This window comes from Stegastes partitus, unplaced genomic scaffold (genome assembly GCF_000690725.1).
Source record: "Stegastes partitus isolate 25-593 unplaced genomic scaffold, Stegastes_partitus-1.0.2 Scaffold381, whole genome shotgun sequence".
Taxonomy (NCBI): domain Eukaryota; kingdom Metazoa; phylum Chordata; class Actinopteri; family Pomacentridae; genus Stegastes; species Stegastes partitus.
In genome coordinates this window covers 370505-390942 of record NW_007578112.1, presented here as the reverse complement: position 1 = coordinate 390942, position 20438 = coordinate 370505, and the positions used below count along the sequence as shown (strand labels likewise).

At 42.0% G+C, this 20438-nt stretch overlaps 1 protein-coding gene across 1 annotated transcript in view; it reads left to right on the top strand.

Annotated features, from left to right (window-relative positions):
• The window catches only part of LOC103359554 (junction plakoglobin-like), a 139218-nt gene that overhangs the window by 63989 nt on the left and 54791 nt on the right, over positions 1 to 20438 (top strand). Inside the window, exons 2-3 of the mRNA XM_008284948.1 lie at positions 14247 to 14301; positions 15606 to 15833. Coding sequence (XP_008283170.1) covers positions 14286 to 14301; positions 15606 to 15833 — 244 coding nt within the window. The 5' untranslated portion in view covers positions 14247 to 14285. The remainder of the gene's footprint in view (positions 1 to 14246; positions 14302 to 15605; positions 15834 to 20438) is intronic.

The following is a 20438-nucleotide window of genomic DNA, read 5'->3' as shown; positions in this document are numbered from 1 at the left end:
TAAGAGCGTCTCTCCGTTTAATAACTGCCATTAAACTTTGAGAACCGACAGACCTTGAGCCAAGAAACGGTTGCATTTTGGTCGTGACCCTAATATGGTTAAAAAAATAAATAAAAAATAATAAATTCAACATCCTACAGGCTGTTTTCAGGGTAAAGGGAATGTAGCTTAATATTAAATGCATAGTGATGGATCACCTTTAGAGGGAAACCAAGCACTTCCTGTCTTTAAATATTTACAATGATATCAAGTATAATAGAGTTCATGCTTGTAATTCAATGCAACACCAACAATAAATTATATTCTGTAAATGCAGTTTCTGACAATGAACTGGATACAGAGAGAAACAATTTGAAAAGAATAGCTAACTCTCTCTTACCCACTATTCCACGACACACTGTTTGTATTCTGAGAGAAGCTTCCCTAAAGAACCGATGGATGCAGCAGTCTGAACATTGTCGACGGCCTACCAGTGTGTACGGGTGACTTTCTGTCTGTGTCATAAACAGAATGCGAACAGTGTCTGGCTATTTGGCACCGTAAATGTTGCAATAATAAAAGCAATTTCTCTCAGAGACACAGAGAGAGAGAGGAAGGGATGGTAAGGGGGGAGTGAGGAGAGTGAAAGGGAGATTTTCCAAGTTTTCATCCTTTGTTCCGCTGTTAAAGGAGCAGTGCATCATTTTCCAAATACAGTCGTGACTCGATGATCCGACACTAAATGTAAAACCTTCTTTTATGTCGGATAGCAAGGCCATCTAGGTAGAGATACAACAAAGGCTTGATGCTTGAAGGGTCATTTGTTGTTAATTATTGTTCATAGTTGTTATAATAACTAGTAGGGCTGGTCTGAATAGCACTTTCTGGTCTCTGGATATTCAGGCCCAATTAATGAGAAATATCCGAATATTTGGTGCAGTTGGGGGGGACCACTTCCACTCCAGGGGTAGCCAATCTGTGGGATTGTTCAGTCAGATAATACGTCATTATCCTTATCTGTGACATAAAATGTCATGTTGGAGTCAGAATCCAAGGCTGTCGGTATGTTAAGGCTGTTTTTAATGGGTTCCATTCATTTTTCCTAAAAACCTGTCGGATAGCAAAGTTTTCAGATTGTTCAGGGTCAGATTATCGAGTCACAGCTTCCTGCTTTTTTTTTTTTTTTTGGTGAGATGAGAAGATTGATATCAGCCTCGTGTCCGCGTTAAATAATAATTTTGAGTTATTGCAACCTGGTGTATTTCCTACTCATTTGGATACCGACCACTGCAGGTGGCGAATGCTTCAGACACAAAGACAACTGTTTACAATGAGTCGTGTTTCTGGGAAAGCTATATAAGGTTAAAGCTGGCCACTCTCATATATGGTAATTTGAGCAATTCCTTGTTTCATTAAAGAGATGAAGGGTGCAAAGTTAGCAGGACCTATAGAGCCATAATAGCCACATTAATTGGACATACAACAGGTTGAATTGAACTGGAATCATCCTTTATGTTCAGATCTCATGACTTATTTAACCTCAGGGGAAATAGCCAAATTAGTCTTTCCATTACTGTGGGACTGCAAAATGTGGCACCTTTGTGACGACACTTATACCAAAACCAACTCCTACTTCGGAAACTGTAACGTACCTGAATCATTGCAGGTCAAGGCTGAGAATTTAAATGAATGTTTGAAATATTCCAGAAAGGAACACAGAATAAGAGTGCAGCAATTAACAAACCCATGTTCTCAACTCTGGTGCTTTCTGTTGACCGCAGTGTGTTTGACTCTTTGGCTGACACCACTGTACTCACATGGGCGGTATAATCCAGGATCCCAGGATTTTATTCTTTTGTTTCTTCACGTTTGCTCTGTATAGTTCCATATTATCAAGTGAAATTCTAAGGTGCTTGAGCTGCACCTCAACTATGCAACAGGTTAGGCTTGATGAATACGTGTGCGTTGTACACAAGTGCTTACATTGCGCTAACGTAGCCACATGCCACTTCCTCACATAGCCAACAATCGTCGGATAGAATCAATCAGTCCTGGCATCTTCTCTTTTTTGTTGTGATGCAACAGTTTTGGTAAAACTAACTTCTGAACAATATTTATTCACTCCTACATGATCTAAGGGATCTTGTCAGGCTTTCTTTGTGTGAGCCCATTTGAAAAAACAAACAAATCTAAAACTCTTTATTTGTTAACGCTGGCTATTATAATGGCGAGCTATGAGGAATATAAAACTGCATGATGGAGAAAACACAGCTATTGATACAAAACAGGAAGGCTCCTGGAAAACTGTTAATCACGTGTTAATATATTTTTTTTTTCCGCTGCTTATTTCTAGTGTGACAGCTGCACATAGTTTTGGGTTTTTCCCAGCATTCGTTCAACTGGGCGACCCGCTGAGTCGGGTGAGCTTTTAGAGTTTTGTTTTTTTGTAGACATTTCAGTTTGTATTAATGCGACCTTTTAGAGCAAAGTGAACGTAACGTACCGTGAGGCGTTCTGGGATTGCGTCCATTGTGCTCTCTGTGGATTCTGCCGATTGCGACTTGAGATGTTTTTGGACCAATATTGTTGCTGAAACTGGAAAAAAAAAAAACAAATTGCCTCACACGACTGGATGTACTCGGGCGTAATGATTGTGGTCACTCAGACATAAAACCGATGATTTCGGATCCTGTCAGATTAATGGAAGGGAGTGCATGTGTGGAAGGGGCTAAAGAGGCTGTTATGTCTTGTTGACTCCTGTTAGCAGCATCAGCTGTCAGAATGCAGCCAAACAGCTGGAGTATTTTTTTAAAAAATGAGCACATTTTGCATTTTTTAGCTTAAAAATCTGACCTTGATTGCACTCGAATCCCGACTTGCTGATGGTTGTTATTAAATTAACTCCACTGCGCTATTACTGTCACTAGGAAACTTGGTTGCCATGTCTCGCAGCAAAAAGCACCCAGCCTGTTTGAACAACATCACATTTATTCCCACTGCTTTGCTCTCTGATGGCTTTTCTCCACATGTCAAAAAAAAAACAAACTCACATCTTGCTCTGATGGAAGCACTTCTTTCCACACAACATCAAAGAAAAGCTTATACACACACGCATGCATATTAAATTCACATATCGATGCACATGCAGAAAACACGCGCACACACCGTCTTCACACACGTTGCACGGCTGTTATCAAAGCAGAACAGGGCGCCATTTAAGCTGTCGAGATGTCACTCACAGCGGCCACTCCGTTATTTCTGCCCACAGCCCGGTGTAAGAGTCCCCTTCATCCCACCCACTCACGTCCTATATGTCAATTTTTAATGCAACTTAAAGGCTATTCATTTGTTGAATTTCACAGCCGGGATTTTCACAGCCCACAATGGCCGGCGTAGTTTAAGAATCACAGGCTTGGCGATGGAAAAGTCCAGTTTGTTAAGGTGAAGAGAAAAACAGAACGTAGCTTTTTTTTTACAGACTGACAGTAATGCTGCATTTAAAACAGTTTAAAATGTGAGACAGGTTCAACCGTTTAACGGAAAGAAAGCAATTACATATTGTTGCTCTGAAGGTGAGCAGACGCGGCAGGAAGTGGACCCATTACTGAAATTCAAAGTGCGATGTGCAGTCTTTTTAACTGAACGTCAACATGACACGGCTGTCAGCAGAGGTACAGTAGAGTCATTCAAAAAAAAAAAGCTGAAGAAAGTAAGTTTTTAAGCGCGCTAATGTTGCTTAAAATGAAATTATGCAGTGAAATGCTCAAAACAACATGAGCCTCGTTCGGTATTCTCTTTCCTAAAGAGCGCGATTCCAGCCGATCGTTCGACACCGCTTCCTCTCCGTGTAAATGTAAATAGATGTAACAGACTGCAGGAGAGAGGCTGCATGACTGATTGATTGAGTTGCAAATCAGGAGCCCCACACAAGGGAGGCTGTCCATGATTGTATTTCTCATGATATCAAACATTTCAGCGCAAACATGGGGTGGCAGAAAAATGAAAAGACAGTTCAGGAATTCTATCATGCTGTTATAGTACAGAGGCAAGTTGAATAATATATGAAGAGTTCATTTGCAAAAATAGATGAGTGCAATTTTGTAGATTTTCAGAAAACTTATTTATTGTTGGTTGCTTCAGATAATGTCGATCAAACTGAAGCTGAGTGGGTTTGACTCAGTAGAAATGACAAAAATGGAGATAACTCAAGTTTGATTGATATTGTCTCAGGTAGACGATGGAAAAGAGGGTTTATTGAAGGTTTGTGAAGACGGAGTTATCTGTTTTTGCAAATGGACTCTTCGTATGTGTTGAGTGAGGAAGTCGCATGCTTTGGTTTCTTGTTTGAATGCTACGATGTGCAGATATTAATACAGGTACAGGTAACATTTTGGTCTTCAAATTACCTCCAAAAATTAAAAAATAAAACAAATAAATAAATAAAAATCACCTTGAGGCAAGCTACTGATAGTTTATTTATGACTTCAATGCTGAAAGTTTTGTCCAAATGTGAGGATAATTATCTAACAACAGCAACCTACGGTACAATAAAATGCGTTTTTATTGTTACTCGGCTACCTGTCGCCATGTTTTGGTGCTTTAATGATTAAAGAGGTCACGTCTTTTAGCACATATGGATTAATGGATGGCATCGTATTTGATCCTCTCTCCATATTAAGGATAATTTATGAACTAATTGTCGAAGTTACTGAAGTTAAATGACTCTTACTTTGGAGATGCCAAATTGGATCCTGCTGCCGTCTGATGCTGCAGGTATTTAATGAGCTCCTAAGACAAACAGCTGGAAGAAACAAACGGAACTGCCGCACCTGGTAATGATCGGATTAGTCAAAAAAGCAGATTACATTTACTATCATGATAATCAAACCTAACTGTCTTCGCAGCAGAAAAAAAAAATCAACACAAACAGGCGTGTTTTGTGTGATTTTGGAGAGATGTGTGTGTTTGCCTCTAATAAAAAGGCACAAACTACGTCTTTTGTCACGGTGTTCATGAATGCTTTTCACGTTTACGTGTCTGCAAGGAAATTTCATCATCCACCCAAGCTCTGTAGACGTCTGTATGCAGCCCAAACATTTGTAACAGCGCAGACTTGTGCACCAGAAAAACAAATGCTTGCTATGAGGAGATGCTGTGCAAGGACGTTCCACACCTCTATAGTTCAAAATTAAAAAGGTTATAATTAAAGTAGTTACTGCCGGATACAGAACAGCAAAGTCCTTAATTCCCTACAAATCCTGATCTATGTGCTGTGTGCCACCAATTATTACAACCTGTCACCAGCTGCTACATCCTGTAAAAATTCACAGCCTCTCAGAAACATTCACAGGAAGGCCCATGTGTATTTCTGTGCTCGATATTAGGGGCAGTGCAACTGTTGGACACGTACCTATCGCGGTGTGAATAGAGCCGCGTGCAAGGGCACATCCACTGTCTGCATTGTTGACTTCTACAGTCACATAATGCTGCTTTCACTTGCATCGGGACACGGTAGCTGCATTTAATGAAACGTGGATAGTGAATGAACTTTATTCACTGGGATTTTTAACCTGTTAGGCTGTTTCTGATGTGCACTGTTGCATATTTGCATGTCTATAACTATGACAGAATTAAACCTACAGAATTTGACAGTCAGTCAGTGCAACATTTTGCTGTTTCTGCTTGAATTTAAATACATTTTTCATAGTCAAGGATTTGTTTTGTTTGCTTCAGCAAGCTGGCAAAAGTGATCTCCTGGACCAGGAGGTGTAGGAGAGAGCCGCTTTGAATTCTGCCTTGTTGTCAAAAATCCACATTCTGGCCATATCCCTACTCTTACCTTCCAGTTTGTAGGTGCACTGGAGGTTAAACGTTCCCACTACACACTTGTTTAAACTGCACAGATTTAAGAGAAGAGAAGAGAAGCATTCCCCCTCCACCAGATGAATGCAAAAACAAACTGCACACCAATGCTCACAGTAAAGGAACAAGAAAACTCATTTAGCTCTTGTCGGATAACATCCTCTCATTAACACCTGGTAAAACTAATGTACATTCACTAAACTCTTTATTAGGAATGTTTCTTTACCTGGTTATTACGCCAATTACATGATGCTGCTCAGGATCTTCAGTTAATGTTCAGATCAGACGTCACAATGAGGAAAAATATGCTCTTGGTGGCTTTGATCTTCGCCTGATTGTTGGTGGCAGATGGGCCGGTTAGCTGATCTCCTGGGTTTCTCACGTCAACGGTCCTGAGAACGGTGTGAAAAACAAAAAGCATCCAGTGAGTTCTGAGGGTGGAAGTGCCTTGTTGATGACAGAGGTGAGATGTCAGGCTGGCAGAAAGGCTCAGCAGTCTTTACAAATGTGCCTAAAAACAAAAGCAGCTCATACTGACAACATGTTGGAACTCTGAGGTGGATGGACTACGACAGCAAAAAAAAAAAACCCACATCGGGTTTCACTCCTGTCAGCCAAGACCAGAAATGTGAGGCTACAGTAGAAGACGGAAAGATGTATCCTGGTCTAATGAATCGCTACGTCTGCTGAGGAAGCAGATGGTGGCTCCGAATCAACAGCATTCATCCACGGCGCCAACCTGCCTGGTGCCAACAAACGGGGGTGTTGGTGGTGTAATGGTGTGGAGAATGTTTCCTTGGACACTATGGGGCCCTTAATACTGACAATCATGGTTTGAATGCCACAGTATGTCTCTTTGTCTATGATGGACACAAATGACCTTCTTCTAATGACTCCAAAGCAAACGTTGTGTCAAAACAACAACGTGATGGTGAGCCAGTGGACTTCGGCGACCTTCCCAGTCAGCAGATGGGAATTCTGTGGAACACCTTTGGAATTCTGATGTCCTCAAGGTTTCCAACATCTTGTAGGATCCATGACAAGAGGTCCAACCCAGTATTAATATGCTCTTAAAGTGCTCCTTGAGTATGGGTCAAGTTTTAAAATGATGTAATGATAGTGACAGCAACAGACAAACTATATCGGTCTGTGTCTCAGGTCAACGATTCATGACTCCTCCACCACCTCTACTTTTTTCTTCCTTTACGTCTTCATCAGTTCACTCTCCATCCTGACTTTTCCTCTTCTTGCATTCTCTGTTTCCTCTCTGAGCTTTCCTCTCTCCTCCACGCACTTTTCTTTGCAGTGTTTAAACACCACTGGGGGAACGCTCCCAACTTCCAGCGGCAAAACTTTCCGTGGCACTTTTAACGCCACATGTATCTTAAAGAGCCTGCTCAGTTTTAATTAGGCAGGGATTTCCCCAAACATTTGGAGGCGCAGAGCAATTTACACTTCACTGACAGTCTGCTCAGGAGGCTGCACAGTGTGCTCGGTCCGCACAGAACTCGTTATTTGAAATGAGGGGACTCGATGAGGAAGACACTGGGAAGGATTTTTGAAGGCAAGGAGTTGTGAAAGTGAACAGTTGCAGGGAGATCCAGGAACATGTTGTCCTGAAACAGATGTGCAGTTTTAACACCTGCTGGAACCGAGGCATCCTGGTGCAATCATAGTGAAAATAGGTGAAATATCTGTTGCAAAAGTCCACAAGAACATGACAGTGGCTCAACCTGTGGAGCGCATTCAACCTGGTATACAGACAAATTAAGTTTAAATGATGTGTTCATCATATCTTTTCTGTTCTGACCAATGCAACTCCATTAATGCACCCAACAAACACACCATATAAAGTGGTCAAGGTACAGCATGCTGATCTAGGAAGTGAATGTGTTTTCAGGTGAATTGGCACCTGAGATGATGCCACCAGTATGTATGGATTTACAACAGAAAAAAAATGAATAGGAACTGAGTTTACGTCTTGTCCCGCTGCGTTTGGTGGGTCACCTGGATGGGCAACCTGAGGAAACCCTGGTGTTACCAGTAGTGTTGCTGTAGCTTAGTCAGACAAAGACATGTCAAGTTGTGGCTGTGGCTCAGGTGGCAGAGCGGTTGTCCTCTGATCGTAAGGTTGGCGGTTCGATCCCCCGCCCCCCTCCCCAGTCGAAGTGTCCTTGGGCAAGACACTGAACCTGAAGTTGCTCCCAATGGCAGGCTAGCGCCTTAAATGGCAGCTCTGTCGCCATTGGTGTATGAATGGGTGAATGAGAAACACATTGTAAAGCGCTTTGAATGCCTTTTAAGGTAGAAAAGCGCTATATAAGTGCAGTCCATTTACCGTTTACCATTTGTATGACCCAAACAGAGGAGGAGAAGGACCACTAGGTAGCTTTACACTACATGAACGTGGGGCAGGCGCAAAGTGGTGCAACCATTTACATGAACAGCCCCGTGATCGGCCATTTCCATAATCGTTAAATCTGAGTTCAGCAAAACAACTTGGGTGGAACTGCAGTACTACGAACATGTAGGAAATAGAACAATGGAGGGCTTGTATGTTGGCTTCTATGTTGAATTTTACATTTAAGATGGTGATGTTGACATCAAGAGGGCAGAATATTGGCAATTGTTGTCCTCTCCAAGTCGACAGTCACATGTACCAACCACTCAGTAGATACTTTTTCTCAAGGAAAACAGACCTCAAAGAAGTTCAACTGGGTCGGCCGTTGTGGTCGAAGGTTGCAAAGGTCCAAAAGCAGCCTGACCCTTGGTGAAGCGCAGGTACGTATATGATCTGAGAAGACAACAGAAGGTGACAAACATTTAGATTTCACATGTTACTGACGTGTTTCATATCTTAGATTCTTCAAAGTAGCCACCATTTGTCTTGGCAGCTTGAACATCTTCACAGTACTTCAGGGTTAAAAGGTTCTGAAATGCCGGTCAGTTCCACCTCAGATAAGAGGGTACACATCCCAGAGTTCAAGTAGCAGACACATCTCAGCACAGCCCTTCAGAGGAGGCTACGTTATGGTGGAACCATGGCAACGCATCCACTACTGAGGGAGACCAAGAAAAAGACAACCGCTTGGACCACAGACAGAAAGAAGGTGGATGGGTTTTATCTGCAAGTGTGCGTCAGGCCCTCTTCTCCCTCGTTGCCAGGAGCATCTCTTTGTCTTCCTCTTCTTGTGCGTCTCTGCCGTGCCCTGATTACAGTAGCGGGAACTGTCTGCGAGGTTTGGGCAGCCATTTGGCAATCATCTTCAATTTTCTCTGCCATAAATTCTGGGCTTCAACTCCGCCACACCGTCAGATCACAGACTCAGCTCCACAGTTTCAGCATTTTTTCTGAACCTCTTCGCTTGCTTAGCCTTTTTTTGCTCAAGTCTGTCTTCCATCTGCCCGGAGAGTTCCCCCGGCGTTACTCTTTGCCATCATCTCTCTTCTGCCCTGCTGGAAAAAAAAAAAGTCCAGATCTGCTTAGTTTCATGTGAGAGTCTTCTGCAGAGATGTGTGTGGTTTGATTTAGATATCCAGATAGAGACTTTATTTTATTAATACCCACCTGTAATGGAGTTACATCTTCTGTCCGGTATTTAGTTTGAGAAAATTGCCTCAGAAATCTTCAAATATAGGTAGAATTACAAATGTTTTGAATGAACTTGACTAAACTTGTTTGGTTGGTGTGAGTTGATAGTCATCAGTCAAGCTCATTATTGTGAAGTTTGCTCCCATACAAAACAGTTACTGCTGTCTCCCATGTTCAGTAAACTTGTTGTAATTGAGAGTTAATCAATGTTGTGTGGGCAGAGGAATGTCCTCTACACTAAACAGATCTACATATAGTTTTAAAGTGATGTCGCACACACACACAGTCATGTTTCCATCACATCAGAGAACATAAAATACTTACATTTATTTCTTAATGATTTAGTCTCATCTTAACGTTAACCCAACCTTACGTCTGTGCCACAAAGGGGATATTGTGAATGAGTAAACAGGGAGTTAAGGCTTCGTTCTCCACCTGGCAGAGTAATCTTAAGTTTCACTCCTCAAACATGCATTGTACGAATATAGGACAAGACGGAGAGCATCATCCCATCAAATATTCAGCTTCTGTTTTTGGGCCTTTTACAGTATCCCTTCATTCACAAGCTTTACTTACTTACAAAATGGAAAGGTGACCAGAGTAGTCAGACTTGGCCGGACATCCTGGTGATGAGACAGGCAGGAGAAAGGCCTGAAGGCCGGGCAGACAGCCAGGACTGGCACCACTCTGATGGTCAAGCATGACTCAGGAACAGACTCCAGAGCAGGTGCTGGGTGGCAGAACCTCCTTGGCACTGTGAAGCTGAGAGGGACCGAGATGATTTGGCAGCCGAGGGCCGCTTCTCCTCATGGTAGACTTTTCAAAAAGTGGCACCGGGAGATTTTGAGGGCCAGGTTCAGGAAGGAAGCTGGCAGGCAAGCTGATGGAAGCCGAGCCAAGTCGGGGACTGCATCAGGCCAGAGTCTAGCAGGCCATGGAAGAGTGGTAGAGGACGTGGTCGAAGCAGGAGTTACTGGCTCAGGATCGGGGGGAAAGGAACAAAACCTCCTTGGTGAATTTAGGGTGCTGCCTCTAGAAGGTGTCCAACATGTTTTATAAAAAAAAAACTGGCTCCCCATTGATGAAAAATCTTCTACCCGCTCTGAAATGCTCCCAGGTGTTTATCTGCTTGACCAGACTGTACTGTCAGAACTCTGTTCAGAGGAAGACCCAAAAGGATGATGCAAGAAGCTAAAGTAAAGAGGGAGGTTTACTTACAAAACATGACATAAAGCTTTAAAAGCCCGCTGGCAAACAAACATAAGAAGCAAGTTGAGGCAGAAGCCGGAGTTCAGGCGAGGCCAAGAGGCAGGTCAGATACTAACAGGTAAATGTAACCCTAAAAAACCAAAGGGACCGGGCCCAAAGACAACCACCTGGAGCTCTATAGGTAAGAGAGATTTTGAAATGGAATACGTGTGTCTTCATCACAAGGGCAGTGTGAGATCTGATATTTTTCTTTCTTTAAAAAAGAAAAAAAAAAAATCCAAATGTGTCAAACAGCCTTTAAACAACGAGTCTGTAAACAAAGTCCTATCAAACCAGAGGGTTGTACTACGGAGTAAGTTTGACATATCCAGGCTGTCTTTGTGTAAGTCGGCTCGACAAAAACTAAAGCCCCAGTCAGAGATCACAGGTATCACGAAGGTGGTTTTCAACTTTCTTTGTGAACTTTCTGCTTCAAACTTTCTGTGCTTTAACATAAAAGAGGGCGTTTTATGCACCGTGTGACTCTTCTTCAGCACAAAATGAAACAATCGTGTCCCGAATACTTCAGTCAACAGGTTGATAAAAAGTGCTGCGACTGTAAATGATGCAAGACAGGAACAGAAAACTATTAAATGTGAGTAATATGTTTATTTTACTGATGAGTGCAGCTGATTATTTCTGACAGCTGCACATTGAAGATGTTACCCTTCATTTAAACATGAGGTGGTATTGAAGTGCAGTAAGGTCTGACCCTGTGCCATAAAGCAGGATATCACTGTCTTTGTGGCTAACTAAAAGTGAAATTGGATATTCTCAGTGATACATACCAGTAGAATAATCCATTTTCTAATCTGTTTTCTAACAGCTGCAGCACCAGCACAGTAAACAGACTTGGCAGCAAATCAGAGCCAAACATAAAAACATATTTATGTGATTTTTTTTGTGTCATCAGCTGAATACATGTCGGGTTCCCATGACAATGTGATGCATACAGTGTGTTATACTGTAACTGCACGGCTTCATTCAGTGATATTAGCAACATACAGCTCAACTAGTTAACACATTCCCTCAACTGAGAGTCTGTTTCACTCAGAGAATCAGCAATAGATTTGGTTAAAGGGAGACGCTTCTTACATCTGATTTAACTCCAAAACTCTGCTCCTGACCAGCTTCATTATCATGGAGATCCAGCAGGTTAAAGGAGAGCCGCCTTCGTGACACTGAAAACTCTGACTTTAGGCTCAACATATCCCGCTAACCCAATAATCTCGTTTTATAGTGCAGCCCTCTACTCAAAAAATCCTTACCTGCAACTCTCACCAATCACCAAACGTCATGAAGCACAACGTTGCTATATTGCATTTAGTCATTTTAGCCAGTTGGAGAGGTTTAGAGAGACGTGTGTGCAATCCACATTCATAAACTGGTGATCACGACTGCTTTTTATTCACAAATAAAGTCCCTTCCTGGCTTACTGTCAGTAGGTGCTGAACACTGCTAAGCACCATACAAACTTTGCCATTAGAGACGTCGATAAGTGGCTCAGGTCATTACACTTGCTTATTTCTTTCTGATTCAATGCATTACTACTTTTCCCTTACAGTCTATTATATCCCAGCATATAAGCGGTTTGTATATATTGAATAGGTAGACACTTATACTCTGAGTTAGCCTTTTGACTAAAGAAAAGAAAGAGATAGAGCTAAGATGAACAGATCAGTGTGTGGTCTTTGTTTGAGCGGCAGAAAAGGTGGATTCATTAAAATAAAGAGTCCTTAAAGCTGAGCAGAGGTGGCTGAGGGCTGGCTGGAGATGATCAATTGGACGCGGCAAGCTTGAGGAGGGTGAGCTGCGCTGAAGATGAAGTAGGCTGCAGCACAGGTGAGGCACTCAGGAGGATCTGCACACAAGATCAGTGGAGTAAGCGAGCCACAAGTATTAGAGTCTCAGCTTCTTTCACTGGAGGTGGCCGGAGAGTCACTGTGGCTGGACCAGAGTCACGAAACAATCTGGGGACTGGAGAAGCCGGGGTTTTACGGAGGCCGTGATAAAGTGGGATCATTTATAGGTAGGCTCAATCAGCCAGCTGTAGGGAGTCAATCCACACTAGGGAATGATGAGCACAAACCATGACACAATGATCTCTTTTATAAACTTTTAAATGTATTGCTGTTTGATTTCGTCAAGAATTATTTGCATCTGAGATCAATTTGAAATAATTAAAATTGGTCTGAAGTTTTAACACCTGCTCACTAATTTCACAGCACACACCCAACGAAATATCTCATATTTTTAAAAATTATATAAGACCTACAAGATGCGTGCCACCAATCTTGATCCATCTTGGGTCATAACAAGGTGTCATCCTGTTTGACTGATGGATGTGCTGTACATGAGTGTTTTAAAAAAAAAAGTCTCATAAGCACTCGCATCAACACTCACACACACTTCATCTTCCTCTGAGCTTTAGTGTGAACTCCCGCAGGGCAGAGGGGTCTGTGAAGGGCTCTTGGCAGGCAAGATGAGAGATGCTTTGACCTCTCCCCAGCCATGGCTCCTGGGTGTTAGATAAGTGTGCTCTCTGGAGTTTTATGTGCTTCACAACTTTGACATTTGTGTGACTTGCAGCGGCACTTCAGGCTTTTTTTTTTTTTTTTTTCTTTACGGAGGAAAAAAAGTAATTTCTTTTCAAAACAGCAGCAACATAGAGGGAGTTCTTAAATCTTTACAGCTGACATCTTTAAGATTATTACTGATGTTATACCAAACTAAAGGTTAATGCCAAAAAAATGACCTTTTAAATAAACTATCATCATTGTACCTTGTTGCTTGTTTGCGATCAATTATCCATCCATCCATCCATCCATCCATCCATCATCTATACACCACTTAATCCTCACTAGGGTCATGGGGGGCTGGAGTCTATCCCAGCTGGCTTAGGGTGAAGGTAGGGGACACCCTGGACAGGTCTATCACAGAAAGATCCCGGGCGTCCTAACTGGGGATCTTCTAGCTGCGACGCGATGGTGCTAACCACCGAGCCACCTTGCATTAAAACCACCACCCTGATATTGTCTAGGCGTCCGTTGTCCCTCCAAAAACAGCTTTGACCCATTGGACCATGGACACAGAACCACAGGGGGTGTTAGCTCCAGTGGGTTTTGGTGTGGGGCCTACATGGATTGGACATTTTCCAATAGATCTTGAAGGTTTGGGGGCTGGGTCAACACCGCAGGTTCCTAGTTGTGTTCCCCGACATGTAAGTTTGTTTTCTGTGCAGGGGGCGCTGTCCTGCTGGGGAAGGCCCTTGTTGCTATGGTTGGTCTGTTTTGGTGTTTGTGTTGGGTTTGGTACAATTCAAGGTAACTGTAAAGAAGGGTCCTGAAGTTTTGTGTGTGCTTGGTTCACACTTGGTTCTTCTATTAAAGTGAGTGTATATACAATATATAGATGAATTTCTTGGAGGAATATGAGAATATCCATTTATGCCTTAACATGCTTTGCAGAATCTGGTGATTAAAGCCTAATCCTCTAGAAGAGGATTAGCTTGAATGTTGTTTGCAATCCTGTTTCCAGACCTAATGATTCCTCTCTTTCCCTTCAGGTTAGAGGTCCGTGAAGGCAGTGGTACCACTGGACAGAGATGATGTCCATGCAAAGTAAGGGTTCTGACACCATAGCAGCCAGCTCTGATTTTCTGTTTATGTATATTTAAAACACATATGCACAGATAGCAAGGTGCAATGTCTGATGTTGTCTTACTAGTAAACTTATCCATAAAGTAGAAGAGGTTAGTGACTCAAGTAGAATTAGCATTTCCGTGATGTGACCCGTCCTTAGGTTGGGTGTTTGTTGCTACCTGTGGAATGGAAACTGGTGGACATTTGTGGTTGCAGTAATAGTAGAGGAAGTAATAGTGAAAGATCATTAAAGCAATCAGGTCATAAAACAGAAGGGATACCAAGAAGGGATCATAAAATGCAGTCATATATCAAACATAAATAAATAAATGCATGTATAATCCTAAAGTCAGGGCAAAGTGGAATGATATCATTGTGTAGATTTGTTTCAGTAGAGAATGCTCGATACTTAAACATCAAAAGAGAGCTCAGCATCAACAATAACAGTTGGCTTCTGAAGTTTTGGTCAGTTGGTGCTGGTTTACTCTGAAGTATATGAGTTGGGACAAATGACTAACATTAGATTTATTATCAGTGTTTTGGGACAGCCAACGTTTTACGTCCTTGAGGCATGTTTGTTGATGCCCACCTGGGACTGTAGTTTGAAATGTAGCTGCTTCATGGGAGATACTGAGTGATCTGGCTCAGAGGAATTGAAAACAGCAGTAGACCAAGCATAGAGCCTTGATGAACACCACAAGTAAATGTTCCCGTAGATGAACAGACATTTGGTTTGGCGTGTTGCTGACAAAGAAGGTTCTACGTCAGAGGCATGAGCGTAATAGATGTAGAGCAATTCCCTTAAGACCAACTCAGGTTGCTACACGGCAAAGAAGAATAGGATGAAAACTGTGTCAAAGGTAGTGCTCAGAACCTAAATGCACTACTGCAGCACAGCCACCTCGGTCAGCGGTTAAAAGCGGATCAACAGAAATAGAAGTATTTCTTTAAAAAATCATCAAATAGCAGCATTTAGTACTCGTATTTAGTCCTAATATATGCAGTGGTTGTAGTAATAAAAGCAGTTGAAGTTGCATTCGAAGTAACAGACATAGCACTCATAGTGGTGGAAGTGCTAGTAGTAGTCGAAGTAGTCGTAGTAGAGTACAGAGTCACATCGTACAACAACAGTGTAAGTATTCGTAGCAGTAGTATTAGTAGTAGCACTAGTCACAGTCGTAGCAACCGTACTAGTGGCAGTATTAGTACAAGCATTTAATCCTAGCATCAGCAGTATTGGCAGTAGTAGTATCTAAAACCAAGACGTGTGTTGTTCCCCGTAGTGAGCGAGGCTGACAGCATGGTGAAGGTGGCGGAGTGGCAGCAGACCTACTATGCCTCAGATTCTGGCATCCAATCAGGAGCCACGACAGTGCGGGACGATGAGAGCAGCACTGAGTACAGCAGCAGTAAGAAATACACAGGAAGTACCACAGCCGGCGCTACCAATGCTCCCGCCACCGAGGGGGGAGGTGGGGACACAGCAGCTGGTGGACTGGAGAGCCCCACAGGTGAGACCTTCTACCTAAAACCAACCGGGTTCAGGAGTTCTTTTGGACCATTGATGCTATCCATCTTTGTTTCTCTCATTAACACTGGCTTCACTGTTGTGCAACTCTGTTGCCTTTTTCTTCATAATTCTTGCTTTTGCTAAAAAAATAAATGAAATCACATAACATCATGTCATATGTTTGTCCACTTGCTGGTTCATTATTTGCTTTTTTATTTGCTCAGCTGCTGATCTGTCCGACCCAAACGATTATTCCAGACACCCCACATGAATTCTGATCAAATTTATTTGCATTTGCTTTGTAATAAAACAATAGATCATATATTTGAAATATTTTCAGGATGGAAAAAAATAGGATTGGTCATGCTTTGTGGAATGCTGCAGAAGGCTTGATCCAAAAGTGGACCAGCTGACGGCAGAATCTGTTTTTCCACATGCTATGACCCAGTTTTTTGTGAGTTTTGTGAGAAGAAAGTTTTGTGATATCCGAATCACAAAAGTGGTAATAAAGAGAATTCAGCATATTATAGTCAGAGCAAGCAGGAGAAGCACTATCATCAGCATAAAAATAGAAAAGCAACACCATGGTAATGACAAATGCGCCGTAGCAGAGGCATAAAGTAAATACAATGGGTCCCAAAACAGAGCTTTGTGGAACACCATACCTGACTGACAGAAATGGTTGTTCACAGAGACAGAGAACTTCCTTTCAAACAGGTATGATGAAAACTATTCTAAAGCTGTACCAGATGTCTTCACTAACTGCCTCAGTCAGCCCAGTGGGATGCTGTGATTGACTGTGTCAGAGGCTGCTCTGAGGTCCAGAAATACGAGGACTGACATGTCATCATCAGGGGACTTTATAATGTCATCGGTAACCTTGAGCAGTGCAGTCTCAGTAACTGTTATTCTCGAGTTCATAGAAGAGTTGTTTGGAAAGTATTTTCTCTAAAACTTTTGAAATCAGTCTGTAGTTTAACAGAGAAATACAGATCTAAAATAAAACAATCTGGGACACAACCATTTGACAATGAAATCTTCCAAAAGGAAAGCGAACGGGGCCTGACAGATTCCATTCCTTCTCGAAAAAAAAAAATTGCCGGCATGACATCAAGAGAGCACCAAAAAACTCTCATATCGAACACATTTTCTAAAAGTTCGGACAAGGTAATGGGATAAAAGTGACTCAGACTATCTTGCTGAGGGTGAAGGACATCGGAGTAAGTGGCACTGGGGGTAATAGAGGCTCTAATAGACTCCGCTTTGTCAGTAAAACAGGATAACAACATTTCACTGTCTACATCACTTTCAGCTGCATGGGACACAAGGATGGACTGGATTTAGCAGCTGGTTGACAGTCTTAAATAGAAATCTAGCATTGTGTTGATGTGTAAAAATAAATTCTGACAAACAGAAATTGCATCTTTAACCATATTGTGGTAATGAAATAATAAGTCTTTCATATTATTCTTATAATGAATATTATGTTGTAATGCACTTGGAGACCAGACTTCTCCCATCTGTGCGCTGCTTTCTTACATTTCCTTCTACAGCTGCAGATACTGATTGAAGTCACAAAAGCAGTGATGTTTAGGAAAATCAATAGCTTGAGCATTAGTGAAATCTTCAAGATGGATATTACAATAACAAAAACGGACACAAATTCAGGGAGATACCAGGCAGGATGATAAATTATAGTAAATAAAATTGGATGAAAACCACCAAGTTCATTAGGGAGAACTTAATGGAAAGAAAATGCATCAAAAAGCATTTCCTTTAAACACTTACTAGGCCAGTATGTACTCACTAGACGGTATGTAGTCGTCTACCTGGAGTTCCCCATTCAGTGGCAGGCAGGTAAAATGATACAGGACTGGCCACACCACCAACAGCTGATTTCTGTTGGTGTCATCGACTGTATATTAAAGATGTATGAAGCCTCTGGGTCTGAAAAATGCATCCAATGCAGCAGTATCTTAAACCTGCATTTTTTTAACAACCAGCAGGGGAGGACAACTCTGGTTGTAAAAGTCTGATTTTTACAAAAGTTAGACATGTATGAGAAAAAGGACACCACTTCTCACCTGATCTGTTACCTCTGTTAACATTTTCCCAATGAGTTTATGATCTAAATTGCTTTTTAAATACAGCATTGAATACATCCATCCATCCATTATCTATACAGCGCTTAATCCCCGCTAGGGTCATGGGGGGCTGGAGTCTATCCCAACTGACTCAGAGTGAAGGTAGAGGACACCCTGGACAGGTCACCAGTCTATCACAGGGCTACACTTAGAGACAGACAACCAAGCACACACACATTCACACCTACGGACAATTTAGAATCACCAATTAACCTCAACATGTCTTTGGACCTTGTGGGAGGAAGCTGGAGAACCCAGAGAGAACCCACGCTGCACGGGGAGGACATGCAAAATCCACACATGCGAACCGGCGACTTTCTTGCTGCGAGGCAATGATGCTAACCACCAAGTCACCATGCAGCCCCAGCAATGAATACATTTTGTGAATTACTACCATTTAGTGTTTGACAGGTTGCTACCGTATTGCAGTGTGTGGTGTCACTGGGTTCCTATTAAGCTCCACTCCTCGCTTATGTCCGGTTTCAAAATACCAAGATGGCGACGACTAAAAGCCAAACCCACGGCTTCAAAATCCACAAACCAGCTGGTGACATAACGGCTCCTGTGTCTATCTTTCATACACAGCCTATACTGGTAAAACGTTTTGACATGACAACATGATATTTGAAGTGATGGGGTTGGAGGTGAAGTGCCAGCCAACATCATAAATGTTTTGTTTTTGTCAAGAGGAAGGAATCCGTGGTTTTCTTTGGAAAATGGCAAAAAAAAAACTGCCATTGCAACAGGACCAGGAGGACCCTAACCCTAACCCATAAACAAATAAGTCACTAATGAAGGGACTGTACATTTTTTATTACATTTAAAATGGAAGTATGACATTATCTTTTAAAGCAAGAGTGGTATTGAGTCAGTCACTGCAACAGTTGCTGACTTGTAGGGTGGACACCTTCCCCTTCCTGAGACGTGATTTCTATACATTTGTCAAGTATTTGGAGACGAATGTAGAGTCAAAAAGAGTTCCCTCTATCTTGAAGTACTGGAAATACAGCAGGAAAATGCTGTGCACAATGGGTCACACGTATATGCTAATCTCATAATTATTATGTCTGGGCATCCTGAAGACTCATCCAAAGCCTGAATGAAGCCATCTGTCAAATCAGCAATGAAACTGTCAACACTGGTAAATGTCAAAGTCACTGCGAGAGTATCAAGAATATAAATGTACTCGGCTGTGTCTTTTTTCATGGTGCCACCAGTCAGACTCTCTTGTCACCGGCGCTAACATTGTCAAGTCACGTGAGAGTCTTAAATCCCGAGTAGCTCTGTTGTCAGAAGGTTTCCAGGATTTCTGAATAGTCTGTTTTAAATCCTGGTCGTTAGCTGGTTCAGACATTAGCACTAAATACAGTTTCGAACCTACGGTGATATGTTTTGAGGAAGCCAACATACAGTCTGACCTCACCAGAAACATGGTGGAGAACTTAAGGGGGATTAAAATGACCAGTGTTTACGTAGCCAATCTCTTGCGGTCAGGTGAATATATGGATGTAAAATCTCCAAACTCTTTGTAGGTTGTTACGGATATGAAAGGGTCTATTTTAGCCTGAAACCTTTCTATTCCTAAACCTATCCAAGTAGCTTTGGTGCCTTAGTCTAACAAAGGACTTTAGTTGGCAAAATCATACCTGTCAGGAAACAAAAGTAAAAATTAGCAGATAAACACATGGTCTCTCCTGGGTACAAGTCCTGTCACTGACTTATCATCCAATTACACTCATGTGTGGACAGGCACACGGACAGCTGCAGACAACTTCTTTTATAATACTTCTTTACTAGTCCATGGGAGTCAGCTTGGTGGACTCTATGCATGTTTAATAGGTAATCCATGTATTTATATACTGCAGAGCATGTGCACAGTACACATATTTTGAGCTGGACATCCTCAGAGGGGTTGTGCAGACTCTCACAGACTTCAGGATATGATGAAATGTACACTCTCTGCCTCCCTAATGTACTCACAAGACAGTACAACACTGGTTTTCCCATCAGCCCAAAACCTGTAAATTAAGTCTAAGAGACATCATATACAAATGTGGAAAGCAATCTCTTTACTAACGGGCTTAAATCAGCAGTGTGGTGGTTTCCCTCTCCTTGTCTGTCCTCCTACTTATGCCGACACCCTGCTCGCATATGGTAGACAAGAACAAACAGTCTGGTAGCGCTGTAATGAAATAAGCCTTTAGATGTCATTGCTGCATTATCTTACCCTCTCCTTTGTGACACCATAAGAAAATAACTGATGTGTCAACACAGGAGATAATCCCTAAACAAGACATGGTGTCTTAGACTTAATTATCACCTTTTCCTCTCTGTGTTTGAAATGTTTTTGTCAGCCAGTGAGGCAGGACATTTCAAGCAAGGTTTGATCCCATAAAGAAACGGCTTTTGTGTAAGTTTCATGTCTGCATTTCATTATTAAACCAAACAACACCATTTTACAC